Here is a 21,740-nt window from a genome sequence, read left to right on the forward strand (position 1 = left end):
CATAAACTGAAGTCTAGCAAGGTTTTGCCTGCTGACACTTGTGTAGGTGTGTTCTCATCCTTGCCCCCCCCCCTCTGCCCTGTCTGGAATGCAGTAACTTAACAGCTATGAACAAAAGCACATGCAAAAGGCGGAACAGAAAGACAGAAGACACCATGTTCTTGCACAGTTTCCAGACTGGGACTTGGTGTCTGCTGGGCTTCCTGTGACATAAGGAAAAATAATACTGTCCTTCTTTAAGCGACCGTGGTCACAGTTTCTGTTGGCTGCAGCTGGGATACAATCCTACCAGACACTGTGCTAGGGAATCTCTGTGACAGAGCCACAGCCTTTCCTGTTGCTCAGACAGGATGGGAAGAACTTCCCCGGGCAGGAGCAGTCCCGGGATGGACTGAGTTCCCTGGGGAGGAAGTGGGCCTGGAGGAACGGATGCCCCGTGGCTGGGTGGCCCTGTTGCATGTGAAACAATATTGAGTCCACATGGAAGAGTTGGACTCAATAACACTTAAAAGTGCATTCTGGTGCACAATTGTTTCCTTCTCGTGGACTCAGGGTAGAGTACCGTGTTTCCTGGACAGGGCGTGGTGCCCAGCGGTAGGAACCTGCATTGGGAAGCACAAGGATGCATTTCCATGCCAGTGTGCAGGAATGCACGCTTCTCCGACCCCCTCAGGCATCTGTCCCTCGTAGGCCGGCAGGAATTGTAGTTTATGTTTTGTTTGCGGCAATATGATTTATCCCACCTTTTTACACCTGGGATTTTTATTTACCTTGGATTCACAACCTTACCAGAGCAGCAAAATGTAGACTCAGCAGCGTCTTGATTTCAGATACTGATGGATTTATTATTTTGGTCGCAGTAAATGAGATTTATTCCACTTCTCTGAATGGAATGTTTTTTGACCTATAAATTTTCTTAAGGGATCAATATATCGGCAGAATTTCTGTAAATATGGGAACGTGCTTTTTAGGAGGCAAGGGGCTGTTTTGTCTGTCATCGGAAGGAGGTTCTTTGATGAAGTGGACATCCACGCGGAAAGGCTGACGGGATTCTCCCTGATTGATCACTTGGATGTGGTCCCAGTTCTGAGAAGGGAGGGAGAGCGGGCGGCAAAGAGCTAGGGTGGAGTGGACTCCAGTTTTGACTGACTACGACTTGTTATCACATAGACTTCATAGGGGCACATCAGGATGTTTGGGGACCCAAAGGCAGGCCGTGTGTGGATGAGCGCACCCGTGTTTGTTGCATGGCAAGGACGTTTACACAGCAGACTCCCTGGGACCCACTGCAGACACACTGACACAGAAGCTCTGCACCTTAACCACTTCTCACCCCCATCCCGGGGCCGTTTTCCTGTGTGATACTGTTTGAGAACTGGTCACACGTACAGTGGCTGCTCTGGCTGAATCTTCCCTGGAGGGCAGGACTTTGACCGAGAGGAGGCTGGAGTTCCAGGTGGGACAGTGTGATTCATGGTGACTCCATTTGTAGAGGTAATCTCTGTTCTCTGAGGTTTTCAGTGGCTGATTTTTGGGAAATAGGTGGCCACGCTTTTCTTCTGAGGGACTTCTGGGTGGAGTGGAAACCCCAGCCTTTCTGTTAGCAGCTGAGTGTGCTAGCTGTTGGCACCCCTCAGAGCGCCTGATCAAATCCACCTTACAGCCCATCACCTTGGTTCAAACAGAAGGAAGACTGTCACACATGTGCTTGTCTCTAGCGACACCTGCTGGTGGAAAGGGACAATTAGCAAACACCCCGCCCTAAAATGACACATGTGTTTTCCCTTATGAGGGCCCTGCATTGTTACCTTCAGAATTCTGAACACAACAATGAGTAGACGCATCATCGCAGGTCTCTGAGAGATACCAGCCTTCAGATTCTACTCTCTTGTCACTAGTTAGCAGGTAGAGTCAATATTACAGACGATTGTCCTTCAATTCCACGTTTCTTAGATCCAGTGTCCCTCTTTGGAGCTCGTTTGAAACATTACTAACTTTGGGGTTTCCTCTGGAAGGGTGGCCTTGAACCCTTCAACTAGGAAACTCGCTCTGTGTGCTCACTTTAGGGGAGTCATGAGCGGCCAATTCCGATTTCCCATGGAAGACCCCAGCCAAGAAAACCATGAACAAGGTCTTTGGAAATCTAGAGCATTCGGTTTCTTTTCTTCACTGAGCACCTCCTAAGGTGCCCACAGCCCAGGGTGGGAAGGGAGCAGGTGTGGCCAGAGAGTGTGTGCCAAGTGTAGACACGGGACAGGATAGAAGGATGCTTTTCCTATTGGGGAAGGAATTCATTCAGGAAATAGCTGGCAGCCCAGCAAGGATTGCTTCTTCCACGTCCAGCACAGGCATCACTTTGTCCCACACCACAAGCACAGTTCCCAGACAGAGGCCCTGCTTGTGCGGAGACCTGGGATGTAAGAAGGCCTTTCCATAAGGAGTCCTGGTACTGCCATGGTTCTGCCTGGGCTGCCATCCACTTGGTCGGCAGTTCAAAACCACCAGCAGCTCCATGGGAGAAAGACTGGGCTTTGTACTCTGGTAAATAATTACTGTCTTGGAAACCCAAGGGGTACGCTATGAGTCAGCACCGACTCAATGGGGGTGAGCTTGAATTTGGGCACTTTTGGGGGGATGCACCCCATGATGGTGTGCTGCTGCCAAATACAAGGGTGGGCGTGCTGAGAAGATGAGGCCACGGAGTCCGCTTAGCCAGCTGGACCCATTGCCGGTCTAGCAGGCTGGATTCCACCCTCTGAGTGGGAGGTTATCACTGACACGTTTACACTTGAAGTCTGTCCCCTTCACCTTGTCTATCTCCTGGAATGTCAGTGTGCAAAGTGACTCGCCCTCTGGTTATCTGAGAGTGGGGCCCTCAGGGTGCGATGGTTCACGTGCTCAGCTGATCACCAAAAGGCCCACCATTTGAACCCTCTGGTCCTTCCAGGGATAGAGATGTGGCAGCCTGCCCCGGGACAGATTGACAGCCTTGGAAACCCTGTTCTGTCCTGTAGGGTCATCCTGAGCCCCAATCAACTTCTCAGAAGCAGGCTTTGGTTATTTATCTGACAGTGAGTCCAAATTCTTGATGAAGACCCTTGGGAACTGGTTGAGAAGGTCATGCTGATTAAACACAGAAAAGTCCCGGTCCCGTAGGGAGTCTCTTCGCATCCATGGTGGTCAGGTTTGGCTCGTGTACCGCAACAACGGCCTCTTCATACAGATGCTTGGCCAAGCGGAATTTCTCTGCCCTTCACTTCCAAGGACTTGCTGCACTGCCTGCCTTGTTTCCCCAGTGAGACCCTGTGCACCCCACCCTCCCAGCCAGCATTCCCCTTGGGCTGACCCCAGGAAAGCCTTCCAGGTGTCCTGTTTGGGGCCCGGAACAGAGCCCTGGTTCTGATTCTGAGGCCTGACATGCAACTCATTGTTGAGACCATGCTGTGCATGGTTTTGCACCCGATTCAAAGACAAAGTGACACCAGATGTAAGTGCCCTTGGCTTGTATCCTCCCAGGGTTAGCTGCTTGCTGGGGGTCGATGCCACCCCATCAGAACATCCCGTGAAAGATGCATCAGCAGAGCCCCTCCCTCCTCCCCCTCCTCCCTCCTGCTTGGTCATCAGACAGGCTGTGAATCCCCTCACACAATCCGACCGGTGGAAAGATTTAAAATTGGAGGGACGTGAATTTGAATCTTGTCCACTCCACTCGCTGCTTTATGACCCAGGCAAGTCATTGACCTTCTCCCCTTTTCTTACTTGGCAAAAGATCATGGATATCTGCCCTATTGGCTAAAGGTGAGGCGATAAAATGCGTGTCAATATATTGAGAAAATGAATTGATCCCTGTGCTTAATATCTAACACACACAACACCAGTTGCCGTTGAATCAGTGCTGATCAGTGACCCCATATAGGTCAGAGAATGGCATTCCCTTAGGGATTTTGGTGGCGTATTTCAGGAAATAGATCAACCAACCTTTGCAGCCCCGTGGCCAGGCTTTAGCGCGTGCACACACACACACACACACACACACACACACACACACACACACACACACCCGTTCCTCCGGGGTGCTTCTCAGCAAGCGTGAGCTCCGTGTGCGGCGTTTATCCTCTCAATGCCACGGAGTCATGAAGCAACCAGACGCACACAGCCATTGCCCCGCGACCGTGCTCAGGGATGCGTGCCCTTGGCTCATGTTTGCTGGTTTACTCTTGAAACAGGTTGATGAAACGAGCGCTTTGTAGCTTACCCTCGTCTGTCTGACTCTAAAGAAGTTGAATTCTTGCAGGAGTGGAGTCTGACAGTCCTTAACCAGAGACTCACCCACCCAACTCCATTGCTCTTCTGAGAAGATTCCAGTCCTGTCAGTGTTTGCTGACCTCTGGACGTGGGCCACCATCCTGGGGTAATTCCCAAAGTCAGACTCTCCTGCTTGCACAGGCCCAAAGCCGATTCCTGATTCACCCAGCCCTAGATCAAGAGATCCTCTCGTCTCCACCTGGGATGTATTACATAAGAGGTGGGGATGGGTGTTGTTTTTGCCTATGAGTTAAGTCAGTAGCCTAAAGGTCGTGGCTTTCCAGGATGCTGTCCAGAGTTCATCTTTTACTCAGAGGGACAACAGTTGGGGGACAGCCCCATTGCACATATTCTGTTCTGTTGTTCTCGTCTGTGCCTAATGACCCCAAAGTGCTGACTTGTTGGCAAATGATGTCCGAGAAAATCTTGGCAGCGGACACGGTACTCAAAAGAGAGCCAAGTGACAGAAAATGGAAAAGCCACAAAAGAACAAGACCCACAAATGGGAGAACTAGTGTTCATGTGAAGACCTGGAACAGCGCTAACAGAAATGCCTGCCCGAGGGTGGCAGCAAGACTGCTGGTGACCAATCTGAGGACACAGTGATTACCTTGAAACATCACGCTGATGTCGTTGGACTTGAAAGGTTCTGAATACGTTGAATATCACGTTTGCTGTAGGGTTCAAATGGGAAAGGGAGCGTGCCTTCAATCCGGCTTTGCAAAGGGAGGGCCCGGGGAATACGGCAAGTCAGGAGAGACGCCTTTGGTCGGACCCCAGGTCCCAATCTGCGGTATCAGTTTCATCATCCTTTACCTGGGGAAGGGGCTTGTGTGCTTGGAACACTTCCAAGTGCAACCGACTGTTACTTAGTAATAAACATTAAGACTCGTACTTTCTACCTTCTGATCAATTCAGAAGACCTCTTCCTAGCAGGCAGCATGTTACCTCTTATCTACTCTGAGGGTTAGCTTGATCACTGCTTTGTGCCTTCATCTGGCCCTCCCTGCTCTGTCTGCGGGGACCGCCTGTGCCCGCGCTGCCCGAGATCCCTCCAAACCGTGCACCGTAATTCAGAACACACGCCGCCATGCGCTCAGCCCGGATCCTCTGATCCCGGCAGCAGGCACTCAACTAGCCCCCATCACTCCCACCGGGGCTCCGGAGGAAGAGAAGACCGAGGTTAATTGTTTTATTTTCCTTTTTATGACACTCCCTTGGAAGAGGAAGGAAGTTAAAGCATTGGGTCAATAAAATGTAGGGTCATCTCTACTGTGTATTCTTTATGGAGTGTTGGCCTCCTATTGGGCATAGAAAATTAAAGTTTTCATAACACCCTTCATTATTTGTCCAGGAACTATATGTGCCTGGTGGAGGGTCAGAGAGGGTTACAAAAACCCCCTTCCTTCCATTGGCACCACATGCCTCTTTTTATACATTGCTTTGCTGTCTTCCAAAGTCAGGAAGTGGACGATGTGCCAAATTGGAAGCTGATGATGAGTCCGAGCCGTGCGTGGCTAAGTAGGAGGGCCCAGGCAGTGCTGCGGGGCTGCGCAGACATGTGACTCAGGAGAGCCCTGCGAGAGCCCGTTCAGAAAGGCAGAGGAAGAGCATCGTTTTGGTACACAGAAGGGCCCAGCAACTGTTGAATACATTAACAAATGTCAAGAGTTGAACAAAAAACTCATAGCCGTCAAGTTGATGCTGACTCGTAAGAGGCCTTAAAGGACAGGATAGAGCTGCCCCTGTGGGTTTCTGAGATTGTAACTCTGGTGTTTTTTTTCATGGGACTAGAAAGCCCCATCTTTCTCCTGCAGCACGGCTGATAGTTTCTAAATGCTAACCTCGTGGATCGTAGCCACCAGTGTGCCTCAAGAGTTCCAAAGGTTGACTATGGAAGATCTTAAGACTTTTATAGTCACTTTACTTTAAAAATAACATCTTTTCTTTACAAATCAATACCTGGAAATATTTCCTTCAGTTTTCAAATATATGATCTGATGCACAAATTACATTAATGGTTTATTAATTAGATGTGCTAGACTGGAACATCTTGCCACAAGATAGCTACCATTGACTGAGCACTTAGTGAGCGCCACTGTGCTCAGGGCTCTGTGTGCATTCTCTCCCTACGTCTTCTGGGGCCACACAGAAGTAGAGTGGCAGTTCCATTTCGATGCTGAGGATGCTATGACGCAGAGACGTAGCTTCAGAGGTCAGGAAATCTCCAGCACACGACTTAGAGCCACCGTCATTACCAAAGCCCTGGGTAACAGCAATGTGTAGAATAGCCCACGTACAGTGGGTAACTCAAACTGTGCCAGTTCATATACACACGGGTTTATTCTAAAGAAAATGTGTTTAAACATTGAAGGTTCAAGGCTAAACATTGAATGTTAAATGTTAAAATATGTCTCTGTGATCAGTGGATGATTCGGTATAGATGTGTCAGGATGTCTCATTAGGGTGATTGAAAAACAGAGTACTTTTGTTGCCATGGGGAAGATGTTTTTTAAAGTTAGTGATGTTATCCGATTTTAAACAAATCTTAAGGGGACTCTTCCAAGTTGTTGAAGGTTTGCAACCCATTGAAGGGAGTGCTGCTCCCACATAACCAACAGTTTTTGAATCAATTTAGCATTTTAAGGAAGGTCTGGAAGACCTCAAAGGTGAACCGAGAGGGAAAGATCATCAACTTTGGTCAATGATGAAACTGGGGTTGAAGTCCAGAGACCGGTAGAAGAAGATAATCAAATTACCACTGATACAATAGTTACTGAAGTTAGATCTACAGGGTTTCACATTTTTAATTGGAAGAAAACACCTTGCTTGGCCTTAGGAAGTTTTTGCCTCAATGAATTCCAATGTGTTATGCAAAGGCCAGCTGACTGATCTTTCCATTAATCTTTTAAGTAAAATTAAAGCTAATGAAGATTAGTTTTGTGGAATGAATTGTAACCAGGGGCGGGTCTTGGATTTAGCAATACAGTTGAATGTACCAATATGATCCAGAGAGCAGGATCCAATCCAAGCAGTAACTGTCAAGAGGATTTTCTGAGGCAGTTACTTTGAAGGCAGAGAGGTCAACTCAGGAAGTATGGTGACTGTGTTTGGGGATTCCAAAGGAGCAATGTTGATTAATTTTCTGAAGAACACAGGTCAATCATTGGGGCTTATTATGAAGAAGCTGTAAGAAAGCTCAAAGCTTCATTGGTGGGAAGTAGCCGGGAAAGTTGCATCGTTTCCACAGTGCACCTGTTCATGTTTTGAGGGTAGCAAAAGCTACCCTATGACAGTAGGTGGGAAACCTCACCCATCCACTCTCAGCCCTCAAATAGACCCTTTGGACTGATGTTTGTTTCCCAAATTAAACAAAAAACACTTAAAAGGACCACAATTTGAATTCCTCAAGGAATCCCACCCTGTCTTTTTGATATGATATAAAATGAAGAGGAGAGTATTATTTGGGGAACTGTTAGAGAGGGAAATACTGCCATCAGAAGTGCAAAGACCTAGATGGAGCAGACAAGGGGTACCCCCCCAAAATGGGGTTTCCCTCATAGCTATGTATTTAATTTTCTTTTCTTTTTTTTAACAAAACAACCTTATCACCCTCAAAGTACTCTCCATTACACTTAATACAAATCTGCGATTCTATTCTGGGAAGCATTCTTCACACTCATCTGTTTGGATGACTGGCAGCACCTCCCTTGTTTTTTTCTTCATCTCTTCTACATCGTCAAATCGTCCTTTCACGTCCCTCTTCATTCATGGAAACAAAAAGAAGTCAGGAGTGAGGTCAGGTGAGTAAGGTGCATGGGACAAGAAAGGCATGCTGTTTTTTTGCCCAATATTGGCACACTGAGATGACTTCATGAGCAGGTGCATTGTCGTGGAGGCAAAACTAGTCTCTCGTCTGCCATAAATTAAGCCTTTTTGTTGTGCACTGTTACACAATCTTTTCAGAACCTCTAAATAGAAAGCTTGATTAGCAGTTTGACCTGGTGGAATGAACTCCAAATGCACTATCCCCCTCACAAAAACAAAAACAAATGATCATCGTGTTGATCTTTGATTTCACTTGATGAGCCTTTTTTGGGTTGAGGTGACGACGGCATCTTTGACTGCTTGATTGGTGTTGGTTTCAGGTCATAGAAATAGCACCATGTCTTGGGGAGAAAAGTCTGGGTTGCCTTGGAGCTGTTCTTTGAAAGCACAGCACATGTTTCCACTTGACAACCCAAGGCGCAAATTTGCAGCAACCCTTATTCCAAAATATTCTGTTAAAATTCGCTGCACTGAGCTCCCAAATAGTTCACAAAACTCCCCCATCTCTTCAATGATCCATCATCGTCTTCGTTGTCATCGGTCTTTGAGCACAATTGCACAAAATTTCGTCAACATTTTTGTCCATTTGGGAAGTTGACACGTCCAGGACGAGGTTTGTCATCAATCGATATTTCACCTTTTTTTAATGACAAAACCACTCATATACTTGAGTTTTTCCCAGAGCACTATTCTTGTAAACTATGTTCAACATCACAACAGTTTCTATGGCATTATCCTGAGCAGGAAACAAAATTTCACAGATGCACACTGTTCTTTTAAATCAACCACCACAAAAAATAAGGTTCGAGTAAACTGATTTTACAAAAAATTCACTGTGACCAGAGAGAACCTTCCCAGGCGATGCCACTGGGTGCACTAACTCAGAGTGAGTTGCTAGATGCTCACCTAGCTGGGCGGGAGATGTGTACTTCAAAAGCTGTTCCACCCAGCAAATTCCATTTTGTTGTTGTTTGGAGGGTTCCCCATTGTATGTAGAAAAATAATTGCTTTCCATTTTGATGTTTTTGTTTACTAAAGGTTTCTCTGGTTTTACCTTTTTATATCTGTGTAACCACACACACACACACACACACACACACACACACACACACGAAAAGCAACAAGATTCGTAATTGTTTTATTGGGCTCCTAATACTCCAGGAAACCAAAACAAAAATCAAACCAAACCCATTGCTATTGCGTCTTTTCCAGCTCATAGAGCACCTATAGGGCACAGTTGGGTTGTTCTGTTGAGTTTCTGGGAGCCCTGGTGGTATAGTGGTTATACGGTTAGACAGCTTAGGAAGCCCACAGGGCTCATTTTGCTTTGTCCTTTACGGTCAATACAAGTCAGAATCAACTCGATGGCAGTGAGTTATAGGCTGTAATAGATTCCTTGGCTGTACTTTTTATGGAAGCAAACCAACATATCTTTCTCCCACAGAGGGACTGGTAGGTTTGACACATAAACGTTTTGATTCGCAGCTCAGCATTTAACTGAGCTGTCCCTAAACCTCCAGCAACCGCCACGTGATTCCTTCAGCAGAGAGATACATCCTCATTCTTTTCTAGCCATTCATAGGTCCTAGATTGCTCGTTTACATTGAACTAAATTCCTAAGTGATGCTGAAGTCTTCCACCAAATGCCAAGGGGTTATTGTTCCTGGTTTGGACTCTCCTTTCCTAGGCACGGTGATAAAAGAAATCCACCAGCTTCGTTTTTTCCTTAAGCAAAACCCAAATCACATCTATTGCCTTCAAGTAGATGTGACTCATAACCTCACTACATAGAATTGCTGAGGCTGTAAACCTTCACAGGGCAGATAGCCTCATCTTTCTCCTTTGGAGTGGCTGATGGATTTGAACTGCCAGCCTTGTGGTTAGCACTCCAACCTTACCAGACAATGGTATGTGTCAGAGTTAATTGAAGCAATTTAGATACTCAAATCACTGTGACCAGAGAGAACCTTCCCATGTGACGCCACTATATGCACTAACAGAGCGAGTTGCTCCGTGCTAGGGAAAAATGCATACTATAAAAGCTCCTCTCTGCCCTGCGGAACTTTTTTCTGTTTGGTGGGGGTGGGGGATTTGGGGGGGGGGGAGCATGTAGACCCTGAGCACTGAGTGTTTTCCCAGAGCGCAAGATGTTTTGAGGGCTGAGGCACCAAGTACACACTTGGAGTCCACATCCTCCCTCTAAAGCACCCATGTAGTCAAAAAAAGCCCAAAGCCTCTTCCCCAAAGCCTACACTGGCCCGCTCCCACGTATTCCCTCCTAAGGATGAGCCCTGTGACTGTGACAAGTGGTGTAGATGGGGCTTAGAGTTGCAGGTCAGGTGTCCCTTGAAATGTGGGCTGGAGCAGGGGGTGGAAAGAGAATGGTTTGTGGTTCTTTCATTTGTCCTCTTGCTTGAGACCTTACGGATGCTGGCAGTCTTCCAGAATTCATGGACCTCTAACCAGCTCCGCCACCTGACATAACACAGTCTCAAAGCCAGACCACTTCGTCTCCATCCTCTTGTACGGATTCTTACAATACTTCCCTAACTTGGACCCTGTCTTCCATTTTTGTGTCCCTTTCTTCTACACAGGGTGGCCAGCGTGAGCTTTCTAAAACATAGATCACTTTACTCCCATGCTCAGGCAGAGAATGCTTCCAGCTTCATTTGTCTCAGCTGGACTAGGTGAGAACCACTTGGCTCTCACTTTCCTACTGTCTTATAGGTCGCCTTGAAATTTCTAGGATTTAGTTTTTAAATTTCTACCTTCAAATATGCTGCTGCTTCTACTTAGAACATTCGTTCTCAGTTTTCTATGTGCCAAATTCTCCATCCTTAAATCCAAATTTGCTTCTCTTCTTCAGAGACTTCTGTAATCACCTGGATATCCTATTGTTGCTTTTTCCTCTCATGGAATTTTATATCAAATTATGCTTATGTGTGTATGTTAATATTTTCCTCTGTTTATTTATTTTTTTATTTTAACAAATAATTTTATTGGGGCTCACACAACTCTTATCACAATCCATACATACATCAATTGAGGAAAGCACCCTTATACACCTCTGTTTATTTAATGTCCACTTCCTCGACAAATTGTAAGCTCCATGTGCAGTAATTGTATATCAGGGCTTAGCTTACTGCCTGGTACCTGTGTGCAATTGATTAATTTATAAGACAGAGTACCACGTAGTCAAACAAAGTAATGCTTTAGATGAGTATCACTGACATAGAAAATTGTACGTGATATAATTTAAGATGATAAAAGGTTGTAGAATGGAATATTCCCATTTTTGTTTTAAAAATGAAAAATATGTGCTACACATGCAGGGGCTTCCAACAGTTTGTAGAAAGATTTCATTGTCTTTAAAAATTATTTATTCCACTATCTTTTAATTCCATTTCAATGAACTTTCTGAAGCGACCTTTTATATATAATTATTTATTACATTTATATGTAAAAATTCTCTTTCACATATGTAAGAATTCTTAAGGTATTACAGCAGTTATGGGTGTTGGGAAATTGTGAGTAGTTTATTTCTTATATTTGCATTATCATTTAAATACTACTTATGCTACCTTTATAATAAGAACATGCTTACATTTTAAACTACTAAATAAATATGCTCAAATCTTCCTGAAAAGAAACTACCACTGGAAATTGATGTTTTCCTTGGAAGCACTCTGAATGTCCAGGATTAAGGGATATTGAGGGAAGACAAATCACATTTATTTTAGTAAAATGTCATGGAGCCATTAACAATCACAGTGGAGACTGTTATTGCATGGGAAATAGTAAGAATATAGTATTCACTTTAAAAACAAGAAAATATTGGATGAAACAATAAAAGTAATGGAAAAGTATATTATTTCTTTGCGGTCTTACTATTATAGTGATAATTTCTTTTTGCCAAATTTCCTGTAACATCGTTTTCTTTTTTTTTAATTTAACATCGTTTTCTACATTAAATTTTTTATTTTTAAAGTAGTGTCTAAAATTTTTATGTATGCTTTCATCTTGTTAATTTATTGGAAGAATGTTGTATCATTTCAACTCTACTTTAACTCCCTCATAACAAAATCTCAAATTTAAAAAATAATCATAAAATTTTAAATTCTCAGAGGTGTGCAATGCATCAATAGTGCCAAAAGGTGGTGCTGTCACAGTGCTAAACAGTGTTGGAGATCTTGGGTTGCTCAGTGCATTGCATGATTCCTGTCATTGCTATTACTTTCGTGGTTTTTAATATTTTATTTACAGACTTTCATATCCTGAGACGCTAACAGATCTTATGGCTTTTATTTTAAGTGATAAGTTAATTAATTTAGATTTATTAATCCTTGTACACATTCTCTCATGTGTTAAGACTATGCAGAGCGGGCGTTGTTCATACCGTTTACAGATGAGGAAACAGATACTGAAAGATGATTGGTGATTTGTCCAGTCACATGGTTATTAGCTGCCAGAGTCTGAACTCAAGCCCAATCTCATAAAACAAAGTATTAAAAGGTAAAAAGGGTGAATAAATAAACAAGAAGATAGACATAATGACAATATATAGGAGAAACAAATCAGAAACAATTTAAAATACAATTACAGAAACAGTTTAAAATAAAACAAAATAGGAAGTATGAGAAAATATGTACCTTCTTATAAAGCAAAGACTATTGGCACATTTCTGTTTGGTGAGTGTGTATCTTTTTTATTTATCTATATACTGATACTTCCGGCCATGATATTAGATGTTAAATAAGATTAAGGAGTTGCCGGTCAGCTGGTAACCACACAGTTGGCAGTTCGAATCCACCAGTCATTCCCAGGAGTCAGATAAGGCAGTCGTTCTGTAAGATTCCAGTCTTGCAAGCTCTGTGGGCTGTTCTACTCTGGCCCCATCGCCTCCCTGTGAGTTGGAAAGGGGCTCAGTGGCAAACGAGTAAGCTACCTATTAAATGCACTCTGCTTTGTTTCCCCTCAATATACTATAGGAAAATATCTCCCACACTATTAAAATTTCACTGACAAGAAGATTGCTAAGTTTATGTTATTCTTTCATTTGAAAGTGTTTTATACATGAAGTCTTGGTGGCACACTGTGTGAGCTCTTGCTGCTCACCTAATAGTTGACAGTTCAAACCCACCTAGGGACTCCACAGGAAACAAAGATGCGCACATCTGCTCCTGCAAGGAGCGCTGGCGGCACAGTGGGTTACACATTGGACTGCTAACTGCAAGGTGAGTCGTTCAAAACGATCAGCCGCTCCACGGAGAAAGATGATGCTGTGTGCCCCTGTAAGGATTACAGTCTGGGAAATCCACAGGGCCAACTCTATTCTGTCCTGTAAAGTCGCTATGAGTTGGAATCGACTCGATGGCCCTGAGTTTACAGTTAATGTGTTCCTTAAAAGGTTGACAGCCTAGAAAAATGGGGTGAGGGAGTACTCTGGCACATGGGATTGCTATGAATCTAAATCAGCTCAATGGAACCTGTCAACAATAACACATTTTCTGTAATTTACCTGCTGCTAGTAAATTTAGCAGGCTGCTCCTCCACATTGAGGGATTAGTAATTTTACAGTGATAATTTTGGCACAGGAATCTGTCTATAGCTCTGTCCATTTTGTTAAAGATTCAGTCCTAGAAATTGGATGACTAGATTAAAAAAGAGTAAACCCTTAAAAAGCTTTTGTTTGTTGCTTTAATTTTTAGCATGATTATTATAAAAGAAACACATTCTTAAATTCAAAATGTAGCAAGTATTTCTGGAGAAGAGTAAGAGAAACAATTCCACATTCCACTACCCAGAATAACTACTTTTATAACTTTTATGTATTTCCTTCTAGAGTTATATATACGCACACAATATTTATTTACATATAGGTTACTCTTTGAGTAAGGCTTAGAAAAGTTAGGCTAGAATAAAATTCTTAGTTGACAGTTCTCTTTCTGCACGTTGAAGATGTCATTCCACCGCTTATGGCCTCCATAGTTTCGGATGAGAAATCGGGATAATCTTATTGCGGCTCTCTTACAGGTTCGCCATATCTCCCTTGTTGCTTTCAAGATTTTCTCTTTTGTCTTTTGACAAGTTTGATATCTTGCCTGGTTGTGATAGGAGTTTATCCTAATTGGAGTTCATGAAACTTTGTGGATATATATATATTCATATTAATCAAATTTGGAAAATTTTTAATCTCTAAAATAGTTTTTCTGCTGTTGTCTCTCCCTCCCGTCCTTCAGAGACTTCCATTATGCATGCGCCGGCACAATTGATGGTGTCCCACAGGCCACTTAGGCTCTGTTCATTTTGCTTCATTGTTTTTCAAACTGAATATAATCTCATTACATCTACCTCAGGCTCAAGATGAAGGTGTCTGCTCCCATAAATAGTTAGTCTTGGGCATTCCATAGAGGCCTTCTGTGAGTACGGAAGAAGGTTTGGGTCATCGGTTAGATCAAAAGCCCAACATGAGTCCCACTGGGCTAAGGCTGAGGTGTTAGCAGTGTGTGTGTTCCTAGTTAGAGACTCTAGGGGTAACCTGTTTTTCAGCTTCTGGAAATTGATCACTTTCCTTGGCTTCTGGCCCCCTCCTTCTGTCTTCAAAGCGAGCAATGACAGCCCAGGTTCTTCCCACGCTGTCTTTTCTCTTCCACTTCTACTTTTCAAGTCACACGCGGTGGCTGTGAGGTGGAACAGACTCAGTGATAATGGACTTCATTTGGTATTTTGGTGTGCTTAGATTGGACCCATCTAGAAAATCCAGTAAATGCTCCCATTTTAAGATCAGTTCATTAGTAGCCCTAATTTCACCTGCTATCTGAATCCCCCCTTTCCATTTTCCCTCTTATGTTCAGTTTCCACAAATTAGGGGGTGTTCGCCCTCAAATTAATCTGATAAACACTCACTGAACATCCACTCTGTACAGTGTACAGTAAAACAGCTTTGGTTTGAGGGTTCGTATTTCCTGGCACACTACCAACATCAGTTTGCAAAGTTACCCATGACAGTAACGTGACTATATGACATTACCATCATTGCTAGGTCTGAAGCAGTCCAATGATGACTGTAGTTTTTGACAGTTTATTATTAGACAATAATTAACCAGTAGCCCAAGCACCTGTGCAGGCCACTCCTAGTTAAAGGTAATAAACATCATGTATGCATCAGAGAAGCCTCCTGTTTCTTCTTTGTGTTGGAGGGGGTGTACCTCCAGGGACTGCATAAATCTCAACCACAACTATAGCCAATTATTAACATAGATGCTGTAAAAAAGGGAGGCAGAGAGAGTGTTTCCCTGGGCCTGGTGATTCACCCCATTTCAGGGATGAAAGCTTGGTTGCCACGTTGTCTGGGAGAGCAAAGTCCCAGGCAGAGCAGAGGCCAAGACTGAGCCCTCTCTTCCTGTTTACTGACTCCGAACAGCTTGGAGGAGCTTGCTGCTGCTTGTTTTGGAGACAGTGCAGTCGCGATGACAGCGGGGACAATAGGCATCCCCCTAAATCCTGGAACCAAGACTCTTGCATGTTCAGCTCAAACTGTTTCGCACAAGCTCTGGTGTCGTGTATTTCAGCCAACCCAGAGAGACAGCCCACACTTCTACCTGAAATCACCCCTGTTTGGACTTCCCCCCTTGATGTTATAAAACTGAATAACTTCTATCTAATCAAAAGATACCATGAAAAGAGAGAAAGGGTAAACCACATGTCAGATGAAGGAGTTTCTAGCATACATATTCGATCAGGGACTTATTTTTTAAAAAATTGTAAAGAAATTCTTCAAAGCAGTGAGAAAGACGGTCCAAATGGGTGAAAGATTTAGACAGACATGTCACAGGAGAGGACAGCCAAATGGCCAATGAGCATCTAAAGTGATGCCAAACATGATTAAACCTCGGGGACATGCACCTTAACACCACAGGTGATACCCCTGCCCACCCACCAGAATGCTTAAAGTGAGAAGTGTTGGGGAGCATTCCGACCCTGCTTACGGGGCAGTGACTCGGTCGGAGCACACAGAACTGTTTGGTGCCATCTATTAAGCCTAAAACTATATAAGTTGTACATATGCCCTAAGGCCCAACAAATCCTCGCCTGGATACATACCCAACAGAAGCGCATGCACCCGTGTACCAAAAAAGATGCTCAAGGATGTTTTCTGGCAGAATCATGGTAATAGCAGCCCAAAGAACCAAAACCACTCAAGGGCTCACAGCAGTCGCTGTTTTTGTGTGTCATCGAGGCAAGTCTGGCCCATAGCAGTCCTGTAGACCGGCGGAGGCCTGCCCCATCGCGCTTGCTAGGATGTGATCTTGTAGAAGCCGGCCACCACACCTTTTCACCTGCAGAGCTACTGGGTGTGAACCCCTAACCTTTTCATTAGGAGTCAAGTGCTTCCCACTGGAATACCAGGGCTCCCTTCGCTAACAGGAGCAGGCATAAATCAGTTGGGGTATATGTACGCAATGGCAATATTACAGATTTTTTTTAAAGACTGACAGCTGACTTATTGTTTGAGCATTATAAATCTTACAATGATGAATACAAAGCTATACACAGGAGAGTACGCACAGTCTGATTTGCTTTATAGCGACTTTAAGAACAGGGAAAACACATCCCTGGTGATAGAGGTAAGAATTGTCGTTACTTTGGGGGAGTGACTTTACCTGGAGGGGAAATAGAGAGCCGTGTTGGTGCTGGAAATGTTCTAAATGTAACATCCAGATGGTGTTATGTGGATACATGCCTATAACAAAATGACTAGCTACGTATACTTCAGGATTCCCCAAACGACCCCTCATTTTGGCTAGTCAAGCAACTGCCCCTTCTCAGGCCCCTTCTCATCCCCAGTGGACAACGAGAGGCTGTTCTCCGGAGTGGAATAGGATTTAGGGAACGTCATAAGCTGGGAGCCCTGACCGCATTATGGGTTACGAGTCAGGCTGCTAGGTGCATCGTCAGTAGTTCTAAACCACCGCTCCTCTTGCTGGACAAAGATGAAGATTTCCAGTCCTGTAAAGATTTACAATTGCACAGATGCTCAGAGCAATTCAGTTCTGCCTCACAGGGTCCCTGTGAGTTGAATTGACTTGATAGCAGTGAGGTTTTTTGTTTGGTTTTTGGTTGGTTGGATGGTTGGTTAGTTGGCTTACAAACAGGGGTACCAAACTAAAGAGTGGGGGATTCATTGGAAGTCTGCATTCTGAAAGTGGACTTAAATGTAGGACTGTATCTTATCACCTCTGCTTTTTCAGCCGAGGCAGTGTGTGCTTGATTTTAAAAACCACCAAACCCACTGCCACGGAATGAATTCCAGCCCCTAGTGACTCCACTCAACAGAGCAGAGCTGCCCCTCGTGTTTCCAGGGCTGGCATCTTTGTGGGAGCAGACTGCCTGCCACAGCTCTCTCCCAGGGAGTGGACGTGGGTGTGAACCATGGACCTGTCACTCAGTGGCTCATCACTACTTCACCAGCGTGGCGGCGTCTTCAACCTCATTGATAGGAAAGCTCACTTAAACAAAGTGTGAGCCTGCTTGTTCAATAGACATGCTCGTTTTTCTCTATATCCCAGAGTGTTTAAAACTTGGGGGGTGAAGAAATTATTTCAAAGTTACAAAAAACAGAAGTAGAAAGAGTGGTACATAGAGAACTATAGACTCACATCATACCTGTTATGAATCATTTTGCCTTACTTGCTTTATAGCATTCTCTTTGAGAGGTGGGTAGCTAAGTACAAATATATGTGAATGTAAGTATAACTACTTTTTGAATCATTTACAAATAATATATATGCATCATAGCCCTTTAGACTTCAATACTTGACCATTTTCTAAAACTAGCTGTTCTTTTTTCAAAGCTACAATAGAATACATAAATGTCAGTACATTTACTCAATAACTTTTAAAAAATTGAACTCAACTATGGGAATAGTCATTATTCTAGTGCGCCCTGGCCCAGCCAACTGAGTCACAGCAGTGGAAAATCCAGTTTCATTTGACTTTTAGTCTTGGGTCTTTGAGAGTACAAGAGAGTCAGACTTTGTAGATTAGCTTTGAATTTGACTCATAGTGGATTTGTTTTACTCAGTTGCTCAGATATCCTAAAAAATACACCTTTTGGTCAAAGAATAATACTAAATAGTATTATTATTAATACTATAAATTAACATCAAACACTAGCATGTCTTACTATGTGTCAGGCAGTATCCTAAGTACATTTATCAATCCATGTAGTAATCTTCACAACCTTATGAGAACATACATGACTCTCTTCTTTATTTACATGGGGAAATAACAAGTTTGGAAGTTAAGTGAGTGACCATGAACACAGAGCTGGTCCAGAAGTAGAATCTAGATGTGAACCTAGACTCTCAGACATCTTTTTTATTTGAACTTGTCCTTTTTAAAATGCCAATACTTTCTATAACTATTCAGTGTCTTCTCTTCCTCCAAGCTATTTCTTGTTATTGATTGCTTCGTATTGTTTCACATTTGCCTAGGAGATAAGCATTCATTTTCTCGATGTGTTTCTTTTTCAGCTGAAGAAAAGGTGACTGGTCTCATGAGCGCGGAAGAATGAACTCAGAGCAGGTTGTTTACGCTCGCTTCTCCCACTCACCAGCTGCTGAGCACCTGTGGATGAAAGAGCAGGATCTTATCACTCGATGGAGCGTGTGACCAAGATCCCAAACCACCCACAGCCAAGTGGCTTTCGTAGAGTGGGGCTGCCTAACAAATAATTAATCAAAAACGTTGGATAAAAGTCTTTCTTACAGCTTTATCTTTCCATTTAGGGTTGCTAGTGCATATACTTAATCAATCCTCCCTGCTTCTCACTTGAGCCTGGAGGTGGGGTCCAGAAGTCTATTTTTCAGTCTGGGTCCATTCTGTTTGGCTCTACTATTTAAAGAGCCAGAGTGGGTGCTTTAGCTACTATTTCTTGAATGCCAGTTCTGTGCCAAGCATCAGCCGACTGCTTTCCATAGATGTAAGCCTCACAGCCGCCCTGTCGGGCTGCACCTGCTCTTGCTCTGTTGCCCAAGAGGAAATGCAGGCTCAGAGAGGCTATGCGCTGAGTGTATGATCACACGCCGGGCAGAGCCATGACTCAGATCTAAGTCTAAAACGCACCCGCTCCAAGACGCTGCTTTTCGCCCCTCCATCAGGCCGTCACTGCTATGCCTTTCTCTTCAAAAAACTGGGGTGCGATGGCAATGTGCATATGCATGTGGGAAGGGTCTCAGAGGGAGGGTCACAGGGAACATTTAGAGTTTCTGGAAAATCAAATAATTATTTTCGAAGAGAAATCATACTAATATTCTTTTAGGTCAGGGGCTGGTAAGCTACAACCTGTGGATTAAATCCAGTTTCCAACCTATTTTTTTAAATAAAGTTTTATTGGAACACAGCCATGTGTTGTCCATGTCTTTTCTTTCTGCAATGGCAGAGTTGCCTAGTTGTGAGAACATATGACACAGAAAGCCTAAAGAATTGACTGTCTGACCTCTTCTGGAAAAAAAATTTGCTGACTCCTGTTTTGGATGGCTTAGGAAGATCCCAAGGTTTTCATTAAAGTATATACACACACACACATACATATATGTATACATACTACTTGCAGACTGATCACGCTGTGTTCTGATTGCGGGAAGGAGTGATGATAGCTGAAGGATCTAATCAGAGAAGGGAGGGGCTCTTGGAACACAGAGGGGAGGACTGTACCTCTCAGTTCCCAGTCAGCTGTAACCCCCAGAATCATCTCACTCATGCGCTTCCTAGTCCTCCTGCCAAATCGCCTTTCCTAAAATAGCGCATTGCTGATAAATAGTCGAGTGGCTGTCCATTTACGACATGCTCAAATCCCAACACCCTGGCCTGGAATTCAAAGACCCTAACAATCGGTTCCCTTGTAATCTCTCTCCAGCTCCTTTTTTCTTCTTTTATTTAATTATCAGGAAGTCATGCTAAATTCTAATTTATTCAAAAGTTCGTTTATTTCTCTCTGAGGTGCCTTTAGGTAAGACAAAGTAAGCATGTGGCCCTTGTAGGAGTGTATTTGATAACAGGAAGCTGGGCTGAGCACTCATAACCAGGGCGACTTCAAAGAGTGTGTGGAAAATTCCATTCTTTCGATTCTACCTTCCTGTGAACTCGAAGGCCCCTTGGATGCCGCTTCACGTAAGGAACAGTAGAAACAAAAGGAAGACTTTTTAGTAGAAAATGTATTATTTTCTCTCCAGAAAACATTATCCAGTAGTATGTAGAAAAGACACTTTAGCTATGGATTATGAGGGTCGGGGGATGGGGGGAGCTGGTATTTGCGGAGTGGTTATGAACTGGGCAGCTAGTTAAAAGCCACCAATCGCTCCTTGGAAGAAAGACGGCTTTGCACCCCTATAAAGAGGGAGGTCTCAGAAACTCCCAGAGGCAGGTCTATGCTGCTCTGCGGGGTCACTGGGAGTCCGCAGGGAGTTTGTTGGTTGTTTATATCTGTCATAAGCTTTCTCCCAAGTTGCTTTGAAAATTAGCTGTGCTATATAAAAGTAATCTTTAACGACGTACGCTATTCCGTCTTCTGTATATTTCCAAGTTTTTGTGACCCCTTTTCAGTTGCTGGTCATCCGAGGTTGTCCTTGCCACTTCAGTTCCTGCAGAAAACCTCCGTTCCCTAGAATTTGCTTTTTCCTTCTTTTTTTCAGGCGGTTTTCTTGGCTTGGAAAGGACGCTGTCTTCTCTTTTTGTTTGCTTGTCTGAGTCTTCCCTTGCAGCTCATGACATCACTTTCCTGCCTCAAAAGCTTATTGCCATGGCAAAGTCCAGACTGACCTTCAGAATCAGGGATGGATTTCAAGAGGCTGACCTTGTGTCATCTTCACCTGGTGTACCAGCAGCCTTGCAGTATCAGGCACCAGTATTTCCTGGTGCTGTCCTCAGAAGGATGGTTAATTTTTTAAAAGAATTATGAGCGGTATCATGTATTATGCACATGCTACATGTGAAATAGTATTCTAAGCACTTCACTTAGTTAACCCATTATCTCCCTGGAGGCAGTATGAGCTCTACGTCATAGGAGTTGGTTGGGGGACTGTTGAGTTTGATTGTGTTTCCTTCCCCTTTGCGAAGTCAGAAGAGGACAAACATCACCCTATACCGTTCTTACTCAGGGCTTCGGTCAGGTCCCCTTAGTCCTCCAAGTGACTTCTTTGTTGCTGTTGTTTTAAATTTTTTATTGAGCTATAATTGACTTATAATACAATTCAATAGTTCAATCATGTCAAGCGAGGTTGTGCAATCATCGGTGGTACAATAAACTTTGGGATATTTTCTCTCCCTTCTTGTGCCCATTGATGTTGACTCCCCATCCCCCTCCCTCTTCCCTCAGGCAATTATTAATCCAGCTACCGTCTTCATAAATCCACCTATTCCTGTTTCCCTATACAAAGAAGCATACAAACAAGAGCAAACAATAAACAAGGTCCCAGAAACAATGACCATATAAAACAGAGAAAGACCTCCATCTATTAGAAAGCAGAAAATATTAAAAATTTAGAACAAATTCACACTGGATCTAGAGCCGCGGTTCTCAACCTGTGAGTTGCAACCCCTTTGGG

At 43.9% G+C, this 21,740-nt stretch overlaps 1 protein-coding gene across 1 annotated transcript in view; it reads left to right on the top strand.

The window, feature by feature from the left end:
• The window catches only part of SLC44A1 (solute carrier family 44 member 1), a 170,742-nt gene extending 151,283 nt beyond the window's left edge, over positions 1 to 19,459 (top strand). Inside the window, exon 16 of the mRNA XM_075560263.1 lies at positions 18,669 to 19,459. Coding sequence (XP_075416378.1) covers positions 18,669 to 18,683 — 15 coding nt within the window. The 3' untranslated portion in view covers positions 18,684 to 19,459. The remainder of the gene's footprint in view (positions 1 to 18,668) is intronic.
• The last annotated feature ends 2,281 nt before the right edge of the window (positions 19,460 to 21,740 follow it).

Source organism: Tenrec ecaudatus, chromosome 10 (assembly GCF_050624435.1).
Source record: "Tenrec ecaudatus isolate mTenEca1 chromosome 10, mTenEca1.hap1, whole genome shotgun sequence".
NCBI lineage: Eukaryota > Metazoa > Chordata > Mammalia > Afrosoricida > Tenrecidae > Tenrec > Tenrec ecaudatus.